At 39.6% G+C, this 23,812-nt stretch overlaps 1 protein-coding gene across 1 annotated transcript in view; it reads left to right on the top strand.

Moving 5' to 3' along the window:
* Positions 1–19,074: 19,074 nt before the first annotated feature.
* LOC131520848 (uncharacterized) overlaps positions 19,075–23,812 on the top strand; it is a 45,180-nt gene continuing 40,442 nt past the window's right edge. The window contains exons 1-3 of the mRNA XM_058745360.1: positions 19,075–19,341; positions 19,863–20,539; positions 20,626–21,639. Coding sequence (XP_058601343.1) covers positions 19,075–19,341; positions 19,863–20,539; positions 20,626–21,639 — 1,958 coding nt within the window. The remainder of the gene's footprint in view (positions 19,342–19,862; positions 20,540–20,625; positions 21,640–23,812) is intronic.

Consider the following 23,812-nt stretch of genomic DNA (forward strand, 5'->3'; position numbering starts at 1 on the left):
GGATAGTTTCCATGAGGAAAGTTTGTTTTGGCTGCATGGTGTTATCAGTGTCCTTGTGGGATGTATCAACCATAAGATGACTCTGAGGCTGACATGAAGTCCTGTGGTCACCCATACTCTGTCCAGGTGTGTGTGTGTCATTGAGGCCGAGTGGATTGGCACACACCACTGAAGGATGACGGAGAGATAAATAGATATTTTCCTTTAGCACTCTTGAACCAGTTTGTTTGGGTGGAAGCCAACCTGTTTAAACAGTTGTCTATGGCCCCAGAAAATACTGAAGTTCTCGATGAAGTTGACTCCTTTTGTACTGCAGGTTCTTTGTAGCCATGTATTCAGCCCAAGCGGCCGTGGTGGGTGTGGTCCACTGATGAACGACTTAACTTAAAGTCTTTGAAGTGTTTCAGAGAGTTCACTGAAATCCTTCTTAAGGAGTTCTGACTGCTCTTTCCAAATATTGTTCTTCCCCACATGGATGATGATTCAATTTGCAGTCTTGTGCTTCATCAGAATGTTCCGAAGTTCCTTGTTCACATCAGAGTCAGTTGCTTGAGGAAAGCAGCATGTAGTTGTAGTCCTGCTACTGAAGTTTCTGATAATAGAGTCACCCGCTATCAGAGGCCTGGGCTCGGCTGTGCTCTGAGCTGAATGCAGCTGTCTGTTCGACCTTGAGCGCCTGTTAGTAGCGAAGTTAGCTGCTGGCTTATTCGATCGATATTTTGTCACATTTGGGGATTCCTCACCCACATTCATTAATGCTTCAAATCGATTCTCAAGATATATAGGGGGTTGTAGAACGCCAGTGTTTACAAGTTTTGTCATAGCCGTATCTGGGGTAGAGGATGCTATCACAGCAATACGAGATACTCGTGACAATCTGATGTCTCGAGTGCATTTGGGTCTCGCTCCCTGCTGTGTGTTCTGCCTGTGTTGGATGTCCAGCAAGTAACTTTGTTTCAAGAACCGCAATCCTTCGTAGAAGTCTGTGGCAGTTCATGCAGCAAGTAGATTCCAAAAGGGGCATTTTCTTTCCCGTCTGTTTGAATGTAGACAGCTGTGTTTTCCCGTCTCCGGAATGTAAACTGCTGGCAGTGGGAGGCAAAGAGGCTTCTTTTTCTAAAAACTGTGTTGTTTGAGCACTGTGCTGATATGCTGAAGTTAAAAACTTAGAGAAATCTGAGAAAAGTACATAAATAGGGAGCGAAGCGCAGAGCAATAAGCAGGAGCGTCCGAACAGTAGCGAAGCCGGAAGCAGAGAGGCAGGAACAAAAGGCAGGATCGTTATATTTTGATATTATTTTTATGCTATTTGAGGTAACTTAGCCCTATAATATGAAATGCAGTGGCGTACCGTGGGGTTTCAGTCAGGGCCTTCAGTAAGCAACTGTAAACTACATGTACACAACTTACACATCTCTGTTACAGCTAACGCAGCCATATGCATAATGCACATATTATGCCGCACATAGGCTCTCAACAACGACGGCTGATCAACAATTTCAACAGTAGGCTAGATTAGGTTGGGTTAAATGCAGAGTAAATTTCCCTACATGGATCAGTAAAAGTAATCCGCCATGCACATTCATGTCACTCTAAAATGATGACGCGCCCAAAGCAGCAAAACTGTACAAATGCTGGACATCCACACACCGCACCACAGTATTATCAACACACCACGTACACCTCCATAACAATTTGCATGATGCAATACTCATCAAATAATAAAGCACTCACCTGTCACTTGTAAATAAAGTCCATGGGTCTGTCATTCCATGTCCCTTTACTCGTAAATAATCAGTTAGCATGCTAACCGGTTGCCATTCGTTCTAATGTGGCTCTTCAGCTATCAGGTTAACCGTAAACTACTTTATTATTAAGTTAGCTTAGCATGCTAATCTGTCTAAAATGCTGTCATGCTTTTATGAGCTCATTCTCACACCTAAACTTCTCTTCTGGAGTCTGTTGAATGTGCGTCAACTGAGTGGTGCACTCTGCTAAGCCACTGGCCCCGAACCTTTCAGGACGTGGGTTTGAATCCAGGGTGGCACATGCCCAGACCGCAAGAGGTACTGTGGCAAGAAATTATGCTGAAATTGCTTGTTTTCTGGATTAATAATTAATTGAAATAAATTATTTAAATTATTTAAAATAATAAGTTATTTAAATAAAACTAAAGAAATATTTCTATATAAACCACAGTGTATTAGTGGCATGCTATGTATGTCAAAAGGCTATAGCTTTGAAGATTATATACAAATTCAATGTGTAGCAAGTGTTTAACCATTGAAACTGTGCGATGTTTAAAAAGTATCCAATTAAAGTCCAACGTTCAAACAGGCCAAAAATGACCAAATAGGCTTGGCCCCGGTAATCGTTGCATGCAGCTATATTCGGTTACACTTTACTTGAAGGGGTGTGCATAAGACTGACAAGACACCTTCATAATCATGACACATATCATGAATATGAAGGTTTTTTATGCATGTTTATGACAACTGTCATTTAAGTGTCATTCGCTCAGTTAATGCGAAATGACATTGTTTGAGATGTCTTTGTTATGGGTTAGGGGTAAGGGTAGGGCTAGGGTTAGGTCAAATAATGTCATCTTTGCATTAAAAATCACATAACTGAGTGAATAACACTTAATGACAGTTGTCATAAACATGGATAAAACCACCTTCATATTGATGACATGTGTCATGTCATGATTATGAAGGTGTCATGTCAGTCTTATGCACACACCTTCAAGTAAAGTGTTACCCTATATTCTTCTTCTTGTCCAATGGGAGTCTATGCCAGCCCTATGAACGGAACATAGGAAAATGATGAAAATTGGCACAATTGTAGTGATGTCCATGAATAGAATAACCACGAGCTACTGGTACTCGTGACATGAACACTCGTCACATGTTCTGAGTTTGAGCTCCGTCAAGTAAATTTTTTATCGTCTATGTTCTATCATAAAATCAATTTTATGTACCATAATTTTTGTATCTATAACGTGTGAATATATCCCCTATCGCATTCTACAACAAAAACAATCAGAGTGCATTGTTATCACTAGTTTTATGTTGATTTCCCGAGTACGCTATTAGCTTATAGCCCGTTAGCATCACCAGCGTGGTTGCTGCTAATCTCGCTTACACTGCTAATACTCCATTCACACACATTACCATTGTTTCACTGTTACTTGCTTTAATGGCGGATTTGTGTCTACCTTTGAGTGCAGGCGAGGCCGTGGAGAAGCAGATCCGTGACCTGGTGGAGAAGGAGGCCCAGCTGAGAGAACCGAGAGCCGCGCTGGAAACACCCCGCTTCCCACGTATCGACGAGGACACGAAAGGTTCAGTAGACTTTTTGCTTTAAACACATAGTTATTGTCTTGGTGTAAAGAACAGAAACTGCTCTTTGTTAATAATTGGAATCTTTTCTGGGAGCGACCTAGGCTTTTCCATGCTGATGGCCTGCACCCCAGCACAGTCAGAGCGGAACTCCTGTCGGACAACATCTCCAGTGACGCTACGCTCCATTTGACTAGTAAGCAAATTCTCAAATAACTGCTATGATGTAATAATTAATATTTTATTTAAGCATTTTTGACTATCTTGTTTGTGAACAATGAAACAAGGACTTTTTGTTCTGATGGCACTAATATGTTCATTGACAAATACTTACTTTTGAGAGATGAACTAAAGATTTTGAGTAAGTTACAGGCTTTTGCATGTAATCAATTGTGTGGTGCTGTTTGCACAAATTGTTTTGAGAAATGCACATACTTCTTTGCCAGATTTACAGTAAGGATAAATGCACCAAAGTGACGAAGAAAAACTGTAGGTTTTGAACATTGGATGCTAAGAATGTATTTCCTTTCTTTCTTACTGTGTAATACTGTATTCAGAACCACGAATGCTTACAGTTAAAAAAAATTGTGTTTTCAATCTTGCGTTCATGTTTACCATGAATTTTTCATGGAAGTTTTAATCTCTCTGCCAATTACTTTCAATCTTGTACAGAAATGTACACAGGAGCTCATGAAAGAAGAGCTTTAGGTTTTGAATAACTGTGTGTATATGATATATCCAAAAATATAGTATTATGGCGAAATTGTTTGCAATGTAAGACAAATGTTTGATTTTGAGATATGTTGAATGCAGTACTTCATTTTGCAAGAGATGTGAGGCATTTTGCATTTTGTGTGTGCAGTTCTTGGATTTGTGTGTAAAGTTTTGAAAAAGAGAGGCAAAGTTTTGAAAATATGTGTAAGCAGTTGAAAAAAAAAATGTATTTAGCATAGTGACTAGAGTAACAAACAACCAGACACCACCCGATCTAAATATTCCCTCACAGTTTAATAGTAATGACTTTACGAATTTCTTCACTGATAAAATAGATAACATCAGAAATACAATAACAAATGTAGATTCCATGGCGTCTAGTCCTTCAGCTTCATTCATCGCACCCAAAGAAAAACTGCAGTGCTTTACAACTATAGGACAGGAAGAGCTAAATAAACTTATTACTGTATCTAAACCAGCAACATGTCTATTGAAATTCTTCAGAGATATTTTTTTTGCAAGAAGGAGCACAATTGAGCAGACACAACTTTTTCTAAAATTTTAGACATAAACAGAAGATTTGAAATGGGTCTGTAATTTGCCAGTTCACTAGGATCTAGTTGTGGTTTCTTAATAAGAGGCTTAATAACCACCAGCTTGAATGGTTTTGGGATGTGACCTAAAGATAATGATGAGTTAATAATATTGAGAAGCGGTTCTTCTGCTACAGGTAACAACTCTTTCAGTAATTTAGTAATACAAAAGGAATACCAGACAGCCGACCCCAGAGAGTTGAAGACAAAATATCTTCAACAATTTGGTGTCAGAAGTCTTGAGTGCTTCGTCTGGATCTGATGGCGGACGGTGACTGAGATCCTGGTCTCCAAAGCGAGTCCAGCCCTACCTCGTAAAAAAGAGTATTACGGGACGAGGGACTGAACTGCCCAGACCCGGACCTGTACCATTGACATTGCAGAGGGAAAAGATCCCACGAGCAGAATTTTATTCAGTAAGAGACAGATAAAATTTTATTAAATTTTGGGGAAAAGTTAATTGCATGGGGAATTCCTGATTTCTCCTCCTCAGTGAAATCTCTCTGTGGTCCCAAGGGTAATTGGGTTGGCTGCAGCAGAAAAGGCGGTGCTAGCATCCAGAGACATTGTGAGGTATGCTGACGTTACCCTATTGGTCCCTCATGCTGTTTCCGTGATACTGTTAGAGCAGAGAACCTCCCACCTTTCTACTGCAAGATGGTTGAGATATCATACAATTTTGCTTGAAATGCCTAACATCACTGTAAAGCGCTGTACTGTCCTTAATCCTGCTACTTTGCTTCCTACCGAAAAGGACGGTGACCCACACTGCTGCATCTCTGCTCTGGAAGCTGTATGTACACTAGGGATGTCACAATATTAGATTTTTTATATCACGGTTATTGTGGCCATAAGAATTCACAATATCGATATATCGCGATATCTATAGAAACCTTGTGGGGGGGGGGGGGGGATATCATTCAAATTATTTTTACTGTTTATTGAGTTTTTTCATTTTCACCCAACGAACATAATACACTGATAAACACAGGGCACAAGCCTCTAGCTTTTTCAGTCTTCTTTGGAGCTCCTATGAAACAACAAGAGCAAAAAATACTTGTAAGGTTTTATCCTTTATTTATAAATTTTAGCTTTAGGGAATCAAATCGTAAAAATCCGATTTTGATCGGATTAATTGATATTAATCAAAAATGTATAGATTAGTTAATTGATATTAATCAAAAATGTATAATTTATACCTTATTAACGACTCGACCAGCGAGTATTAATACAGTATATTTTAGCAATTCGGCTTATTGTCGTGGCCACAATGATAATAATGCAGAATTGATTGGGAAATTTATGAGCAACAGGTAACACGATCTTTGGCAAATAATTTAAGATTTGAAAATCACAGCACCAGACTATTCATTAAAAATGAATCGAGAGTTTATTTGCTATTCTAGGATACAATACAAAACAAAACACACACACACACACGTTATGGCAAGATGAAAGCAGTTTGAAGAAAGTTAAGCTATTCTCTTTCCTGAGAATAAAGACGACCTTGAGACGTCACAAACAGAAGACTCGACTATCATTATCTTTTAAAGATTCATTCAATTCAACTCAGCGAATTAGAGATTTGTTTGTTACTTGCTTTGAGTTGAGTTGAAGGCTGTTCTTCTCTCTGGGGGTTGCTGGAGGGAAGTCCTGGACTTTCGCGCTGATGTGTTGTTGTCGCATGACGTCACTCTGGGAACCCTCCTTTTGGATTTGATGGCTTCCTGGCAGCGCGAATGGCAAGTTTGAAGTTCTTACGCGGCGGCTTTGCAAGTTTCTTTGGTCAGACGTGGACAGGGTGTTGAAGTCCTTTGAGATGATCAGCAAGATGTTAAGTCTGCGAATGCTTCGCAGTGCGATCAGGGGGGTAACCCAAGCTTTCAGCCAAGTTTCCTTGCAGTTTTCACCAGTTGTTCAACTCTTTGCAAAGTTGGGTGTCTGTTTTTATCGGACTGATTTGAGTCCATCCTATTCACTGTCTGACCCAATCACATTGTCTCTGTAGGGCGGAGCCCCGCCCAGCACGACTTCTTTTTCGTGCATACATTATCTGCCAATAAATATGTCACATGGAGGAAATATCCTAGCAGATTTCTATAAAGTGTTATAATCATACCTTATGATGCTAAAAGTCAACATTCATCCTTATCACCTTATCGCAATCAAAATAACATTTAATTCAATATCAAACATGAGGTATTTGTCATATTGAATACCTATAATTTTACCTACTAAACGGGTTAAGTCATAGATTAAAATATCCTAAGTTCTAATAACCACAGCAAGATAAACAAAACATAAAATACCACATTCATATATATATTGTCTCTTGAGTATATTGCTTTAATAGCAGCAGTCTTTTCTTGATTGTCCTTTTGTGCAAAGTCCATAAAAGTTTGGGTGCTTTTGGAGAAGAAGAGAAAAGAGGCGCATTCCTTTGGAAGGTGGGAGACCAAAGCTGAGGTCGTGAGGTCATGAGGAGTATCACGTTGTGTGGCTCTGGTGATCTTCTTAGCTCAGACGAAGCTGTAAGTCAGTCAATTTTTTGTTTATAAGAAAGTAGTTTATGGTAAGCGGGGTCGCAGTATCGCGGACTCTCTGGTTCTGGAACCTCTCCAAAGAAGTAGTTCTTTGTTGTTAACTCCAGGCAGATGTAGCGCGGCCATTTCATCCTCGAACTTATCATAGTTTACGAGTCTCTCGAGGTGATAAGGAGAGTATGACCAGACGCTAGTCATAGAATTGTGGCGTTGGGTTGGTCATTTGTAAAATTTTACGACACAGTGTGGAGGGAGGAACTCAGGAATGTTCTGTTAAGATTATATAAAGAATTTTTATAAAGAATTTTAGCAGACGCTTTTATCCAAAGCGACTTACATTGCATTCAAGTTACAGTTTTTACATTTTATCAGCTCTTGCTTTCCCTGGGAATCGAACCCATGATCTTGGCGTTGCTAGCGCCATGCTCTACTATTTGAGCTAAAGGAAAGCCTACAGGAAAGGATTATGCGTGTGTGTTCTTTTCGACCAGGTTCTACATACTGTCAATTTCAACATTTACATTTACATTTAGTCATTTTGCAGACGCTTTTATCCAAAGCGACTTACAATTTGGGGAATACATAAAGCGATTCATCTTGAAGAGGCAATCCGACAAACGAAGTGCTTGTAACACCAAGTCTCAGGCATTGTTTAAATAAGTACAAGCTAGCAAGGAAGGAATAAATAAGGAGAAAGAGTTTTTTTTTTTTATGTAGGGTGAAGTGAAGTAGTGTCGAAAGAGATGAGTTTTCAGCTGTTGCTTGAAGATTGACAGGGATCCAGCACTCGAATATGGGTGGGAAGATCATTCCACCAGCCAGGAATGGTGACCGAGAATGTTCTGGAGAGTGATTTTGAGCCTCTTTGTGATGGTACCACAGGCGCGCACACTAGCAGATCTCAGACTTCTGGAGGGATGTAGATTCTTAATAGTGAGTGCATGTAGGCAGGTGCTGAGCCTGTGGTTGTTCTATAAGCAAGCATCAGGGTCTTGAACTTGATGCGAGCTGCGATTGGTAGCCAATGCAATGAGATAAAGAGAGGTGTAACATGGGCTCTTTTGGGTTCCTTGAAGACCAGTCGTGCCGCGCATTCTGAATCATTTGTAGAGGTTTGACTGTGTTTGATGGAAGTCCAGCCAAAAGAGCATTGCAGTAGTCCAGCCTAGAAATGACAAGGGCCTGGACAAGAAGTTGTGCAGCATGCTCCGTCAGAAAGGGCCTGATCTTTCTGATGTTGTGTAGTGCAAACCAGCAAGATCAAGCAGTCTTTGCAATGTGGTCTTTGAAGGTCAGCTGGTCATCAAAGATTACACCAAGATTTCTGACCGAAGTTGATGGGGTAATTGTTGATGAACCTAACTGGATCGTGATGTCATGCTGTAGAGTCGGAGCGGCGGGAAAGACAAGAAGCTCAGTCTTTGCCAGGTTGAGCTGAAGGTGATGAAGGTGATCCATGCCGAGATGTCCGCCAGGCAACCTGAGATCCTTGCAGCTACCGTTGGATCATCTGGTTGAAAGGAGAGATAGAGCTGTGTGTCATCAGCATAGCAGTGGTAGGAGAATCCATGTGCCTGTATGATGGGACCCAGTGATGTAGTGTATGTGGAGAAGAGGAGGGGTCCAAGAACCGATCCCTGAGGAACCCCAGTGACCAGTGTATGTGCTGGATACCTCCCTCCCAGGCCACCCTGAAAGACCTACCAGTGAGATAGGATTCAAACCAGCGGTGGAATTCCAGCGATGCCCAGTGATGAGAGAGTGGAGAGGAGTATCTGATGATTGACAGTGTCAAACGCAGCAGATAGGTCCAGCAGAATGAGGACTGATGATTTGGAATGGGCTTTTGCACCGCAGGGCTTCAGTGACCGAGAGAAGCGCAGTCTCAGTTGAATGGCCACTCCTGAAACCTGACTGTTTAGCGTCCAGTTTGTTGTTCTGTGAAAGAAACAATGAGACCTGGTTGAAGACAACACGTTCAAGTGTTTTCGCTATGAATGGAAGGAGAGAGACAGGTCTATAATTTTCTATAAGAGAAGTGTTTAACCCTCTGGGGTCCGAGGTCATTTGGGGCCCTTGAGATGTTTTGACATGCCCTGATATTTGTGCTTATTTCAGCAACTTAAAACATACTATTGACCAACATGTATTTTTTTGTATTCAGCACAAACTGTACTACAATAATATGTGACCAAGATGGATGTACATGTTTGCATTTTTAGAAAAAAATATTATGTGGTTAGTAAGTTTTGGGGAAAAAATGTAGCTGAAATAAGGCCTTAAAACCCATACTAAATAGTCCTGACCAAGACTTTTGAGTAATCAGTCTTGTAGCCTAGAATATTTACTTCAAAATTATGTGAAAATCATTCTGCTTACTCATTCACAGAAAACAATATATTGATTTAAAATTTTCAAGACATGTTTTGTGATCGAGGGTCTATATGCGAGGGAGTGGCAATGGCCATGAATATTAAGTGATTTTCACCTGAGAGACAAAGGGCCCTCCCTATGGGCCCCTAATGGCCCATCAGTGTGACTGTGACTTTGAGGCAGGTAAGAGAGAATGTGAGGAGATTGAAAAAGTTTTTTAATTATTTGTATTTTATTTACAACACAGTATAATCAAAACATACATAATGAAGGTCAAAGACACATTATTGTGCACACTGATCTAACCACAGAGATGTGAACAGACTTTGAGTCATTCCTGCAACAGATTCTGTTCAACAAGTGAAACAAGGAAATCATACCTGATATTTACGTGTGTTATTTAAGTGTTTCTACTTCTTTCCATGGATTCAAGAAGAAAAACATAATCAGTAGAGAAGGAGCTTGTTTTGACATAGAATATCAGTGTAGTTGAACATCTGATGTTGGTACAGCTCTCAGAGGAAAACAGTTTGAAGAGACATCAGGATACATCTGGTGCTGGTATCTGATTCAATAAAATACAAACAAAAAACATTTGTGAGCATGTTAATATCAGGAACATCTGTATATATATCATAAATATCATATATATCACTATCATAAAAAAGAGAAAGAAATCTTATATCTGAGAAACTAATTATTATTGTTTAGCACGTTATTAAAATCTATTTCTGAACAGAGTAGGCTATTAATAATAAACATGTACTAAACATACTTAGACTCGTAGCATTCATCATGTTACAGTGTACACTCATATTACTTTTATTGTTTTATATAGAGCATGAAAACATCATAGCGCTGTAAGAAATTTAAATACAATGAATTGCCTATCATATTCAAAATGTTTTACACGATTTCAAACATTGTAGTCAGGAATTATAGTTTGGGAAAAACCCAACTATGATTTTGTAGTCATATAGTCTAGTATGTATGATTTTATAGTAGCCTATGATATGATTCTGTAGCCACAGACTCAAGCATGCATTGTACAATAAAAGGATGTACTTTGTACTATAAAAATGATATTTTATATCTGAGAAACTAATTATTATTGTTTAGCACGCTATTAAAATCTATTTGTGAACAGAGTATTAATAATAAACATGGTCTAAACATTCTTAGATGCGTAGCATTCATCATGTTGTCATTTGGGGGAAAACCCAGCTAACTGTTAAATCTGTTCAGGTTTATGTCACAATAAAACGTTAACTAATGTAAAAAGAAACATTACTTACTCATCTCCTCTGCTGGGTGAAATCGTGTTCTTCTTCGAGGAAATCCTGCTTTTACTCAGCGCCTTCCAGAAACGAACAGCCGCGATGAAGGACCTCCTCTTTGTTTGTGTTGTTGGGCGTTTGCACGCGCACTTACCACGTGGCTATTTACATATGAACAGCGCGAGCTGGGGCGGATCACATTAGCGATAATGAGTCAGACGGAAAGATTGAACATCGTGTTGGTTTCATATGGATTACTTCATCACAGAATGTTTGTTTTCGATAAGACTTGCTTCATTTCAAAGTAGACACTTCAAGCTTTCTATAGATATATTTCTCATGTCTCTGTGTTGAGTATTTGCTGAGTTACAGTTCATTTTAGTGACGCGTTTCTAAAAACAGTTCATGGAGACGGAGAAGACAGAGAGCACACCCTGTTTGTTTTCTTTATTCTTCAGAAGCACAAAGTTTAGTTGTTATTATGAGTGTATACAAATAAAAGTAGACCCTTTACAGATTCGAATGGTGTATTGCTTTTATCTGTACGATTAAAAATGGCAGAGTAATTCAAGCTCATTTCGGCCTTATCAGGAAAATCTGCCTCAAAACGCAGATAGCTGCTTTGTCGACCCCAGAGGGTTAATGTAGGTTTTTTGAGCAGTGGGGTTACCCGAGCCTGCTTGAACGCAGTGGGGAAGATGCCTGTGAGGAGGGATGTGTTGATGATGTGTGTGAGTGCCGGTAAGAGCGTGGGAGAGATTGCTTGCAGAAGGTGCGAGGGGATTGGGTCAAGAGGACATGTTGTAGGATGGTTGGAGAGAAGAAGTTTGGATACTTCAGCCTCCGTCAGGGGACGGAAGGAGAAGATGGGAGTTTTAGCAGTGGATGTGGTTGATTGGGGGTCCTGTGTGCGTGGAGGTGAGAACTGATCCCTGATCGATCTAGTTTTGTCTGTAAAAAATGTTGCAAAGTCATCAGCTGTAATAGAAGTGGTGGGAGGTGGTGGAGGGGGACAGAGGAGAGAATTAAATGTTCTGACGAGATTACGCATGTCTGGAGCGCTGTTGATCTTGTTGTGGAAATGTGAGGATTTGGCAGTGTGGACATCAGCAGAGAAAGATGAGAGCAGAGACTGATACCTACTCAGATCCGACGGGTTGTTTGATTTGTGCCATTTTCTCTCTGCCGCTCTGAGTTTAGTCCGATGTTCACGAAGAACATCAGATAACCAGGGGTTAGAAGGGGCAGCCCGTGCTGACCTAGAGGAGAGAGGGCAAATGTCGTCTAGACAAGAAGTTAAGGTAGAGCATAAAGTTTCAGTAGCTGCGTTTACATCCAGAGATGAGAAATGGGTAGGTGAGGGAAGAGAGGATGATACTACAGAGGAAAGATGGGAGGGAGAAAGGGAGCGTAGGTTTCGTCTAAAAGTAACCAGTAGGGGGGTTGGTGGCACATGGGTGGCAAAATGTAGTGTAAATGTAATGAAGAAATGGTCCGAGATATGTAGCGGTTGTACCAGAATGTTATCTGCAGTACAATTGCGTGTGTAAATTAAATCAAGTTGGTTGCCTGATATGTGCGTGCTAGTAGTGGTAAGGCGATTGAGATCAAATGAAGCTAGGAGTGAGTGGAAGTCTGTAGCATAAGGCTTGTCTAGGTGAATGTTGAAATCACCAAAGACTAAGAGTGGAGTGCCATCCTCCACGAAAGAGGACAACAACCCGTCCAGCTCCTCTAGGAAGGTGGCTAGAATTTGTCCAGGGGGACGGTAGATTACCACAATCTGGAGTTTTATCGGAGCTGATACAGTAATGGCATGATATTCAAATGAGTTGTAATTGCATAGGGTAGAGCGGGTTGAGTATTTCCAATTTTTTGAAACGAGCAGGCCAGTACCCCCACCCCGACCAACTTGACGCGAAGTGTGAGAGAAAGAGAAATTAGTAGAGAGAGCAGCTGGGTTTGCTGAGTCTTCTGGACGAATCCAGGTCTCAGTCAAGCCCAAGATGCTGAGAGTGGATTTGAAAGAAAAGGCAGAAATGAAGTCAGCTTTGTTGACGGCTGACTGACAATTCCAGAGACCCACCGAGAATGCCAGAGGTGTAGTGGAAGATGTAGAGATAGGGCGTAGGTTAGCAGGATTACGTTGCCGTCTGCGAGTGATGTTAGAGCGTGGCTGAGAGAGAACCGGAATGTTTTGGAGACACATGATAGAGGTAGAAGGAAAGAGGATAGGAAAGCAGAGTGTGTGAGTAAGAAAAAGATACTTAAGAGTGTAGCTCGTGTCGTTGTCGGTTAAAGTCGCGCAGGAAAAAGTCGCAGGTCTTTACACTCCTCGGTCTTCACACGAGGAGGCTGAACACGAAGGCTGAACGCTTCCGCAGACGCTTCCGCGTCAGCGCACAGACCTCAAACAAATACACAGTCTAGAGGGAAAAAAAAGCTGTAGTCGCTTTTAATTAGAACAACCACCAGCCAATCGCAGGGCAATGGCTCAAATCGAAACTAACACTTCGAACTTAAGTGCAGGAAATGAGTTTAAGCTAAAGGGGCAGTTATTATAATGACCAGTAAGTGCAATCAAAAATATAAACCACAACGAAAAAGCAGAATACAAATAGATAGGAAACAAACTATTCTTTCCTAGCAGCAAGTAATTAATTTAAACAACAGAGCTAAGAACAAGTATTAAAACACTTACGCGCTGCCGTCCATCTCTTCTGGTGACTAATCGCCTTCTCCCGGGGTCTAACAGTGCCCGGACAGTTTAGATAGTTTTTACAGTCGGTGTGGTCGCTTTTAATTAGAACAACCACCAGCCAATCGCAGGGCAATGGCTCAAATCGAAACTAACACTTCGAACTTAAGTGCAGGAAATGAGTTTAAGCTAAAGGGGCAGTTATTATAATGACCAGTAAGTGCAATCAAAAATATAAACCACAACGAAAAAGCAGAATACAAATAGGTAGTAATCGAACTATTCTTTCCTAGCAGCAAGTAATTAATTTAAACAACAGAGCTAAGAACAAGTATTAAAACACTTACGCGCTGCCGTCCGTCTCTTCTGGTGACTAATCGCTTTCTCCAATTTATTCAACAGTATGATGAATAAATATTAATGGTAACACGTTACAGTAAGATGTCATTTGACAACATTAATGTATGAACTAATAATATATTTATTACACAATTTATTATTCTTTGTTAATGTTAATAAAAATACAGTCATTCATTGTTCATGTTAGTTCACAGTGCATTGAAATTTACAAACACAACTTGTGATTTTAATAATGCATTAGTAAATGCTGAAATTAACATTAACTAAGATTAATAAATGCTGTGGAAGTATTGTTCATTCTCATTTCATGTTAACTAATGTAATTAACTAATGTTAACTAATGAAGCTTATTGTAAAGTGTTGCTATATTAACATCTAAACTGATACTTTACCCTGTTAACTTGTATACCCGCATTTTAAGCTCTTTATCCTATAGTCGCCGCGCCACTGAAGTCATGCAGTAAGAGCGCTGCTAATTCAGTTTTAATGTGCATCTAGAACGGCTGCAGATGAGGCATTAAGTGCATGGCACTGCGACCAGCTGAACATTTTACAGAGTTTAATGCAGCAATGTGGTCGCTCAGTTTTTCAAGATCAGTTTTAATCGTGTAACTGTTAACAGATTTGAACAAAGAAATGAAGTGTTATTGATTGTATTGATTGCAAATACAAAAATAAGACGAGTAAAGAAAAATAATCACACTTTACTTAAATATATGAACATAGAAAACCTCTGTTAACAGGTTAATGTAACATTTCCCATTCTAATGACTAGTAAATTAATGGCAACTTACTATGATGAACATGGCTCTTCTCAGATAGCTGCGAGCGCTGCGTCTTCTTGTTTGACAGGTGTCAGGGTTAAGGCGCAATACTGCCACCTGGAGGTCAACCAGGTACTGGCGCTGGAGTATTTACATGTGGTGTTATCAATCCTGTTCATTTTAAATATTGTGTTATCGCCAATACCGGTATATCGTCAAACTAAATTAACACAATATCGATAATTGTTGCTTTGAATATCATGGTTATCGTCAATACCGGTATATCACGACACCCCTAGTGTACACACAGACCAGACCTGCAGGAAACACCGCTTACTAACGCTGACATGATGCTCTTTGTGGACAGCTCAGCTTTCCGAGATCCCTCCACAGGTACCAATAAAGTAGGATATGCTGTTACCACCGAATTTGAAACATTATTCTTTTGGTGTCACACATGACTTTGGAGCTCTGTGGAAACACAGAAAATGTTTGAAATCGGATGGAAAGCCAATTCTAAATTCTACCTTAGTGGCAAAATTATTGGATGCTATCCTTTTAGGCGATAGCAGTCTGCAAGTGTCAAGCACACACTGCGGGCACAGATCCAATTTCCACAGGAAATGCGCAGGCGGATACAGCGGCCAAATCTGCTGCAGGGAGAGAGGGAGATTCTTCTGAGTGCCTGACAGAGACATTGTTTGCTGTTGTGTCTGATGAAATTAGCTCCTCTTCTCTCGTTTCCATGCAGGACTTTGCATCTTTACATGAGAAAAATCTTTGGAAGAGACACGAATGCAAAGTGATTGATGGGGTGTGGTTTGGACCCAATGACAAACCCTGTTTGCCTAAACAATTCTTTCCTCACTATGCAAAATTAACACGTGGTCTAGATCACGTCTCCAAAGACGGTATGACACGAATATTAACCTCAAATTGGTTCACAAAGGGGTTTACTACTTTTGCTGACAATTACTGCAAATGATGTGTAATTTGTAACACACACAATGTGGCAAAAGGCCAGTATGTCCCAATAAGCTCACACCGTCCACCAGAGGGAGCCTATGAGTACATCATGATGGATTTCATTGAACTAATGCCAAGTGAGGGGAAAAAATATTGTTTGGTTATGGTGGACATGTGGTCTAAATGGCTAGAGGTCTTCTCCACATCTAAGGCTGATGCAGCAGCTGTTGCAAGGGCACTGCTAGTGGAAGTAATTCCACGATGGGGAATTCCGAGGAAAATAAGCAGTGACAATGGTACTCATTTCATCAACAAGGTGTTACGTCCTCCCCTTTCTCATCTAGGGGTGAGGGAACGACGAACAATAAATAATGGAGATACTTTGAGGATCTCCATCTCCCCAGGCCCAGAAAAACTCAATCAACCACAAGTTTAATTTTTAACTGGCTGACGTGCCTTTTATTTTTAACTCCAGAATTCAAAAGGGAATAATATCAATAATATCAAAACAGAAAAATACATACAAAGAACATATTACCTCGGGAGGAGGGCCCAAACCAAAAGAACCCAAAAATACCTCTACCTAAATGGGAAATAACTATTAACTTACCTACACTTAAAAGAAAATAAACAAAAAACATAAAACTTCCCTCACTCCCTAACTAACCATTAAACAGGAGAAAACAAATGGGTATCCTCCAACCTACATTATCCAAAAACAACTCTTCAAAATAATTAAAGAAATCATCAATTCAGAGAAACATTAAGGTAACTCATCAAAGAGTGCAACAAGCGCGCCAAGCGCTCATGGGCCTGGAGAGCGGAACAACCTCAAGATGTCTCTTCCTTCTCCACGCTCTCTCTGCCATTTTTGTACTAGAGGCCAACGAACACGTACCAATCAGGGCGTGAACAGCGCACACAGGTGGATGAGCGCAGATGATCATCATTAACCTATTAGGCACAAAAACACTAGAAAACAGAAGGAGTGGGGGGGAAGGAAAGAGAACAACAATACAAACACCAATAACACTCTTTGTATAAATAATAGAAACGTTAATACATCATTAGACGTAACAGAGGTAATCAGGCAGGTGGGCCGGTTCTTACAAATTGATCTCAAACTCCACTGTGCCTATCACGCGGCCAGTGGGGGCGCTACTGAACGATGCAATGGAGTATTGAAACAAAAACTGGCTAAGTGTTGTGAACAAACTGGTTTGTCATGGGTAAAAGCTCTACCTATTGTATTAATATACATGAGAATGAGAAAACGTTCTAATGTCGATTTGAAATCCTGTTTGGGAAACCACCACGCACAGGTACAGGGCCAGAACAGAGGATGCTGCTTTCTACAGATGTGTGTGAGCACAACATGTTGCAGTATTGTATAAAAATTGTCTTCTGTGCTGTCTGATATTTATGTGCAGGTGAAAGCAGCTCAGTCCAAACCCACTGAAACTCTGCTACATGACATCATGCCAGGTGATTACGTGATGGTAAAGGACTTCCACAGGAGGAGCTGGAGAGCGAGGCAGTGGAACGGACCGTTCCAGGTGTTGCTGACTACTCACACAGCAGTCAAGGTGGCTGAGAGAGCAACATGGATACACGCCAGCCATCGCAGAAAGGTTCCCGCACCTGCAGAGGAACACCCCCATGAAAGCAGTGAACAAAGACTGGTGTAGAGCAGTCCCGCTGACGCACATACTGTGACCATTGAGACCTATAGAAGGGCATGGGATTGGATGATCGATTCACAGTGACTAAAGACAGACAAGTGGGACGATGGATGACAGTCTTCATATCGAGTGTGCAACCAGCGGATGCAGGAACATACTGTGTGCCTTAGACCTCGAAGGTAAAGACTAGGGGTGTGCAGCGGAGCCATTATTTGTATCTGTATCTGTGACAACCTCAAAATTATTTGTATCTGTATCTGTATTCGGATAGATCCGGAAGTGGGCGTGGCTTAAACAGGAAGTTCGTCAAATTACATGAAAATGCAAATCTGTTCGATTCGTAGTTTTCATTTAACAAATATACCTTGTATAACAAAAGAAAGTATTATTTTTTTGTTAAAATTATAACTTTGTAAATATATTCTATTTAAAACTTTATCAAAAAAGAAAAATAACTTTATTCTTCTTATTTTCCAGTGAAACTTTGTGTACAAATTTGACAAGAGACAAGCATCCACGATCTTAAATAAGAGTACCAGTAGAAAAAAAAAAGCTGAAAAAAAAAATAGAAATGGAAAGAAAGTGTTCAGTAGCCTACTCATAGCAGAATTACAATAAAGCTGGCTTGAACTAACTTAGATCGTGTGTTGCGGGAGTCTGTGATCATTTACAAGTTTTTTTATCAACAGAGCGCAACAAATCATTTGGACCCTCCAAAAGTCTTGATCAAACATCGCTTTTCTTCGTCTTGTATAATTAAATGTAATGCATTTCACGAAAAGGGCTAATGTAATGCGTTTTTACAGTTGGATTTCGAAAAGGTTTGAAGTTAGGACCGTTTTTAGGATATTTTTCTCCAGTCAAAGCTCTGATTTCTGAGAGATGCATATAGACCCCAACGCGGCTATTGGTTTGCGCTCATTTCATTCATATGGCTATAGTTTACACTCATTCACTTCACACATCCAGGCCCATAGCCAGCTATGAGGTCCAGATCTCGGATTAAAATAAAATTTTAAAACATATGAAAAATTGTTTAAAATCATGTCGCTGAATAAATTCATGTGGCTGACTCGCATCAGCTGCGAAACGCGCAAGTGCAGCCTCCGCTCCGCTCCGCCATGTTGCCAGATCTAGTTATTATAAACGTTGCTGGACTTGTTTTAATACTTAATGTAACAGCGTTAATAAAGTAATTAGGTCATTAATAAAGTGGGAAGATGAAGGTTGAGGTTAGAGATTATGTATCCTATTTGCAAAATACAAGATTTAAACTTATTTTGGTGCATTTTTCAGCAGATTGGTTGTGTTTGTTTTTTGTAACAATATCTGGCAACACTGCTTCGCTGGCACTGACAGCAGCAATCAAAAAAGGAGCGCGCGGATAGTTTATTGCTGAGGAGACCACATTCACCATGATATTATCTGTACGATTATTTGTGTCAAACGCTATCAAAGCAGTACTAGCCATTATTATTGCACAAATCTTAACAACCGCAGACCTCAAACATGTGTTTGTGTCTGCCGCAGTGTTAATTTCGTTGACTAAATATTTTCGTCATTATTTTCGTCACGAATATATTTTTGCGGACGAAAACGAAACGAAAACTAAAAAAAATGTCACTGATGGAGACTAAAACTATGACTAAATTGATTGACATTATCGTCAACGGAAAAAGGACGAGACGAAAATAGACGGTGACGAAAATACAATCAGCTGACGGGAGAGATGTGAAGAATGAACAAAAGAACCAATCGGCAAAATGGAACAGGCGAGACTGCATGAGAAGAGAACCAATCAGAGCCAATCTTTGACCGAGCTCCGGAAGACGGCATTCAAGAGACGATGTCTAAAAAGCGACAACATGTCCACAGCCGGGAGAAAAGAAGGAGACTTGTGGGCACACTTCACGTTTGACGACGAACAAAACAAAACAAAGTGTAAAGCATGCGGAACGGTCATTAGTGGCAAGAACACAACCAATTTGAAAAGACATTTACAGACGAGCCACCCGGACATTTTCTCAAAGGTAAATTCACAACGATTTCTTTTGAGCTAAACAAAATTGGAAGACTGCAGTGCGTAGATGTTGTAACATTAAATATTACGAACTGAAAAGTACTGTAAAATAGACCCTTCAGGTTAGATGAGAGCAACATACAAATACATAAAATTATGCTACATACATTTGATTAATACTAATGTTTAGTATATTTCATAATGTTCTAGGCTACTTGTTGACAATATCACAAATATTTATAGATTAGTCATGTGAAACGTGACTGTTCACATCATAGCATTATACATACTAATCTAGCAATATTGTGGTATTTAAAACATACATGTACAATATTGCTAGACAAAGGAATACCTTATAAAATCTTGTTACATTTTTTTATCCACCTAGCTAGCTGCCAACTTATTATATTTACTTTTTCACTCTTTTATTTGCGTTTAGTGCTTTAATATGTACTGCTTGTGCAAATAAAGTGATTGCAATGAATAAATAATATAAATGTATTTAAACTATTTTCCTTTTTTATGTCACAGCTACAGAAGTCTCCTGATGAAGGTGGTGAACCAAGCGCAAAAAAGGCAAAAATATCCAATCAAAACATTGCAGAAGCACTGTTAGGTACTACAAAGTACAACAGCAATGCCAGAGAACAGCAAGTAAAAGAGGAGGCTATAGCAAAATGGATCGGACGTTCAGGGTTACCACTCACTACAGTAGAAGATGAGGATTTTATTCTCATGAAAGAAACATTTGATAAGAAGCTGACAGTGCCAAAGAAAACAAAGATAAGTAATTTGATTGAAAAACAATATGACGAAGAAAAGACAAAGTTTAAGAAACGACTGTGTGGTGCTCGTAAAGTGTCAATTGGAATTGACCTATGGACTAAAAAGGGACTGTCTGCATCATTCCTTGGCATAAGTTGTTGCTTTTTTTGTGTTGATCAAAACAATCCAGAACACATCCTGCTTGCTCTTGAACAAGTTGCCCATCCACACACTGCCCAGTCCATTAAGGCCTGCGTGGATAAGTGCATGCAGGAATGGGGCATTTCAAATGACAAAATTGTGACTGTAATAACGGACAATGGTAGCAATATGGTAGCAGCATTTAAACACAGTACTCAAGAAGAAGAAGAGGCTAGCTCAGATGATGAAGAGGAGTCCCCCCGAGGTGAAAGTGATTCAGAGGAGGAGATTGAAGACCATCGGTAAACCACTTTTATTCATAATTTAATTTGACAGTAAGTTAATGTATTACCTCATTTACCTGATATTTTTACTTTCTTTTTGGTAGCTATCAAAACATGGAGATGGATATAGAACGGATGCCATGTGTGGTTCACACGCTGCAGCTTGTGGTCCACATGCTAAACAAGGAGGCAAGTGTGAAGCGACTCCTTGACAAAGCACGATCAATTGTGAAGCTCTTTCGCAAGTCATCTGTTGCTACACAGAAGATTTTGGATAAGTGTGGCCTAATTGTTGTGAATGATTGTCCCACGCGCTGGTCAAGTACATATTACATGATTACACGACTCCTCAAAGTTAAAGATCCTCTTTGCGAAATAGCGAATGAGATGGGGTGGGACAACTTACTCTCTAGTGAGTGGCAGAAGCTCAGCTCATTGCATGAACTCCTGTTGCCTTTTGCCGAACACACACAGACTCTTCAGAGTGACACGATGTCTATGTCACTGATCGTCCCTGCCCTCTTAGATTTACATAGCCACCTTACTGATTTTGAAGAAAACACAAATCATCGGGATTTTGCCACTCTAGCGCGAAAAATGAAAGTCAATTTGAACCAGCGCTTTGCCTGGGCATTAGATCCATCAGATGAAAAGTTCTCTCCACTTGTTGCTGCTGCTTTCTTTCTCAACCCTACTGTATCTGATACTCTCCTTGATGTGGCTGATGACAGTGTTCAGGAACTTTTTAAGCAGGCAGAGGGGTATGTTGTCCAGTGCACTCAGAGTCAAGAGACTCACCCTGATGATGATGTGGAGGTCGAGGAACTGAATGGACCAGAGCCTGACCCTGGACCACCATCATCCTCCTCAAGGCAGCCAGTCTTCAGATTTCTGTCCAAATGCCGTGCAAAGCCTAAACCAAAGTCCTCCACATGTAGCATCAGGCAGCAACTAAGCAAGTACAAGGAGGAGCTCTCACAGCCCATTACTTGTGATTCAGGAATCCAGTTTTGGCTTGGGAAATGTGACACATTTTATCACAGCTTGAAACCATTAGCATTAGATCTGTTAGCAATGCCGGCCGCAAGCTTTTGCGGAGAGGGTTTTCAGTGTCACAGGTGACCTAACCAGGGGAAAGCGTAACAGAGCAAAAGTCACTTTAGCACGAAGTGCTTTCTTGAAAATGAATAGAGGTAAATAAGTGTTAGTATTCTGTGGTTGAAATGCCAGCATTGTGGTAGCAAGAAGAAAATGTCGTTCAGTGCACTTTAGATTCAAATTAAAGCTGTTTGCACTTATTGTTCAGCTCAGCTGTAAGCTTTAAGGTCCTGGACCTAACTTTATTTTTCTTTTATTGATGGTGAATTGGCAGCTAGTTATTGTTTACATTACCATGACAGTGTTTGTTGCTGCTGCATAAAAGCTTTTGAATTGAAATAAAGACACAGTTGTGTTGAAATAAAGACAGTTGTGTTGAAATAAAGTTACATTTGTGTTTTATTTGTGTTTTACATAGTTTGTTTCCTATACCAGCGGTAAAAAATTGTCTAGTAAATCTGTTATTGATTTTAGTCTTATTTTAGTCGACTAAAATACCAAGCAATTTTAGTCGACTAAAATACCAAGCAATTTTAGTCGACTAAAATTAAAACAAATCAGATGACTAAAACTTGACTAAAACTAAAAAGAATTATAGTCAAAAGACTAAGACTAAAACTAAATTAAAATTTCTTGTCAAAATTAACACTGGTCTGCCGAATATTTTTTCTGTTATTCGGATAAATCCGTTATTCGTTTTGAAGCCATTATCCGTGCCTTTCCGAATAAGGTATTCGGCTTCGGGCACATCCCTAGCTAAAACCTATATAACTTAATCTCTGTAATAAAAGTTTATGATCTACAGAGTCAAATGCTTTAGAAAGATCTACAAATAATGCTGCGAAATGTTGTTTACTATCTAGATATTTAACAATATCATTTGTAACCAGCATAGCTGCTGTAATAGTACTATGACCTGATCTAAAGCCTGACTGAAATTTGTTTAATATTTTATTTTTGGTTAAGAACTGTTTCACTTGATCATTAACAAAAGATTCAAATACTTTTGCCAACACAGACAACCTGCTAATTGGCCGATAATTATCCAAAACTGATGGGTCACCAGCTTTTTACAAAGGTAAAACTGACGCGGATTTCCATGCACGAGGAATAACATTTTAGGTTAAACTCAAGTTAAAAATAGATGTAATGGGCTCTGTTATAAGGTCTGCAGAAAAAAAAAAAAAAAGAATGTTCTATTTTGTCAGGCCCTGCTGATTTTTTAATATCCAAATTAGATAGAACTCCACGAACTTGTGTAGCTAAAATAGGAATAAAATTAAACTGCTGACTCTGAGTAGTATAACATGAAGTAGCTTCCACATTTTCTTGTTTAATTAAATTACTACAATTGTGGGTCTCTGCCCCCGAAATAAAATGTCAATTAAAAGCATTTACAATATTCTCTTTATGTTTAATTATACTCTCATTTAATTTTAAATAATCAGGTAGACTGGTAAAAGTTTTTTGACCAGAAACTGATTTGGTCAATTTCCAAAAAGAAGATGGATCATTAATATTCTCATTTATCATATTTAAATAATAATCACATTTAGATCTTTTTACTAATTTTGTACAATTATTTCTTAATGTTCTATAATTTATCCAGTCCATTTGATTTTTAGTTTTCTTTGCTTTAGACCATGCAGCATCTCTTTTTTTTATAAGTTTTATAAGGGAGAAGGCGATTAGTCACCAGAAGAGACGGACGGCAGTGCGTAAGTGTTTTAATACTTGTTCTTAGCTCTGTTGTTTAAATTAATTACTTGCTGCTAGGAAAGAATAGTTCGTTTCCTACCTATTTGTATTCTGCTTTTTCGTTGTGGTTTATATTTTTGATTGCACGTACTGGTCATTATAATAACTGCCCCTTTAGCTTAAACTCATTTCCTGCACTTAAGTTCGAAGTGTTAGTTTCGATTTGAGCCATTGCCCTGCGATTGGCTGGTGGTTGTTCTAATTAAAAGCGACTACAGCTTTTTTTTCACTCTAGACTGTGTATTTGTTTGAGGTCTGTGCGCTGACGCGGAAGCGTCTGTGGAAGCGTTCAGCCTTCGTGTTCAGCCTCCTCGTGTGAAGACTGAGGAGTGTAAAGACCTGCGACTATTTCCTGCGCGACTTTAACCGAGCAACGACACCGAGCTACACTCTTAAGTATCTTTTTTTCTTACTCACACACTCTGCTTTCCTATC

Source organism: Onychostoma macrolepis, chromosome 15 (assembly GCF_012432095.1).
Source record: "Onychostoma macrolepis isolate SWU-2019 chromosome 15, ASM1243209v1, whole genome shotgun sequence".
Classification (NCBI taxonomy): Eukaryota; Metazoa; Chordata; class Actinopteri; order Cypriniformes; family Cyprinidae; genus Onychostoma; species Onychostoma macrolepis.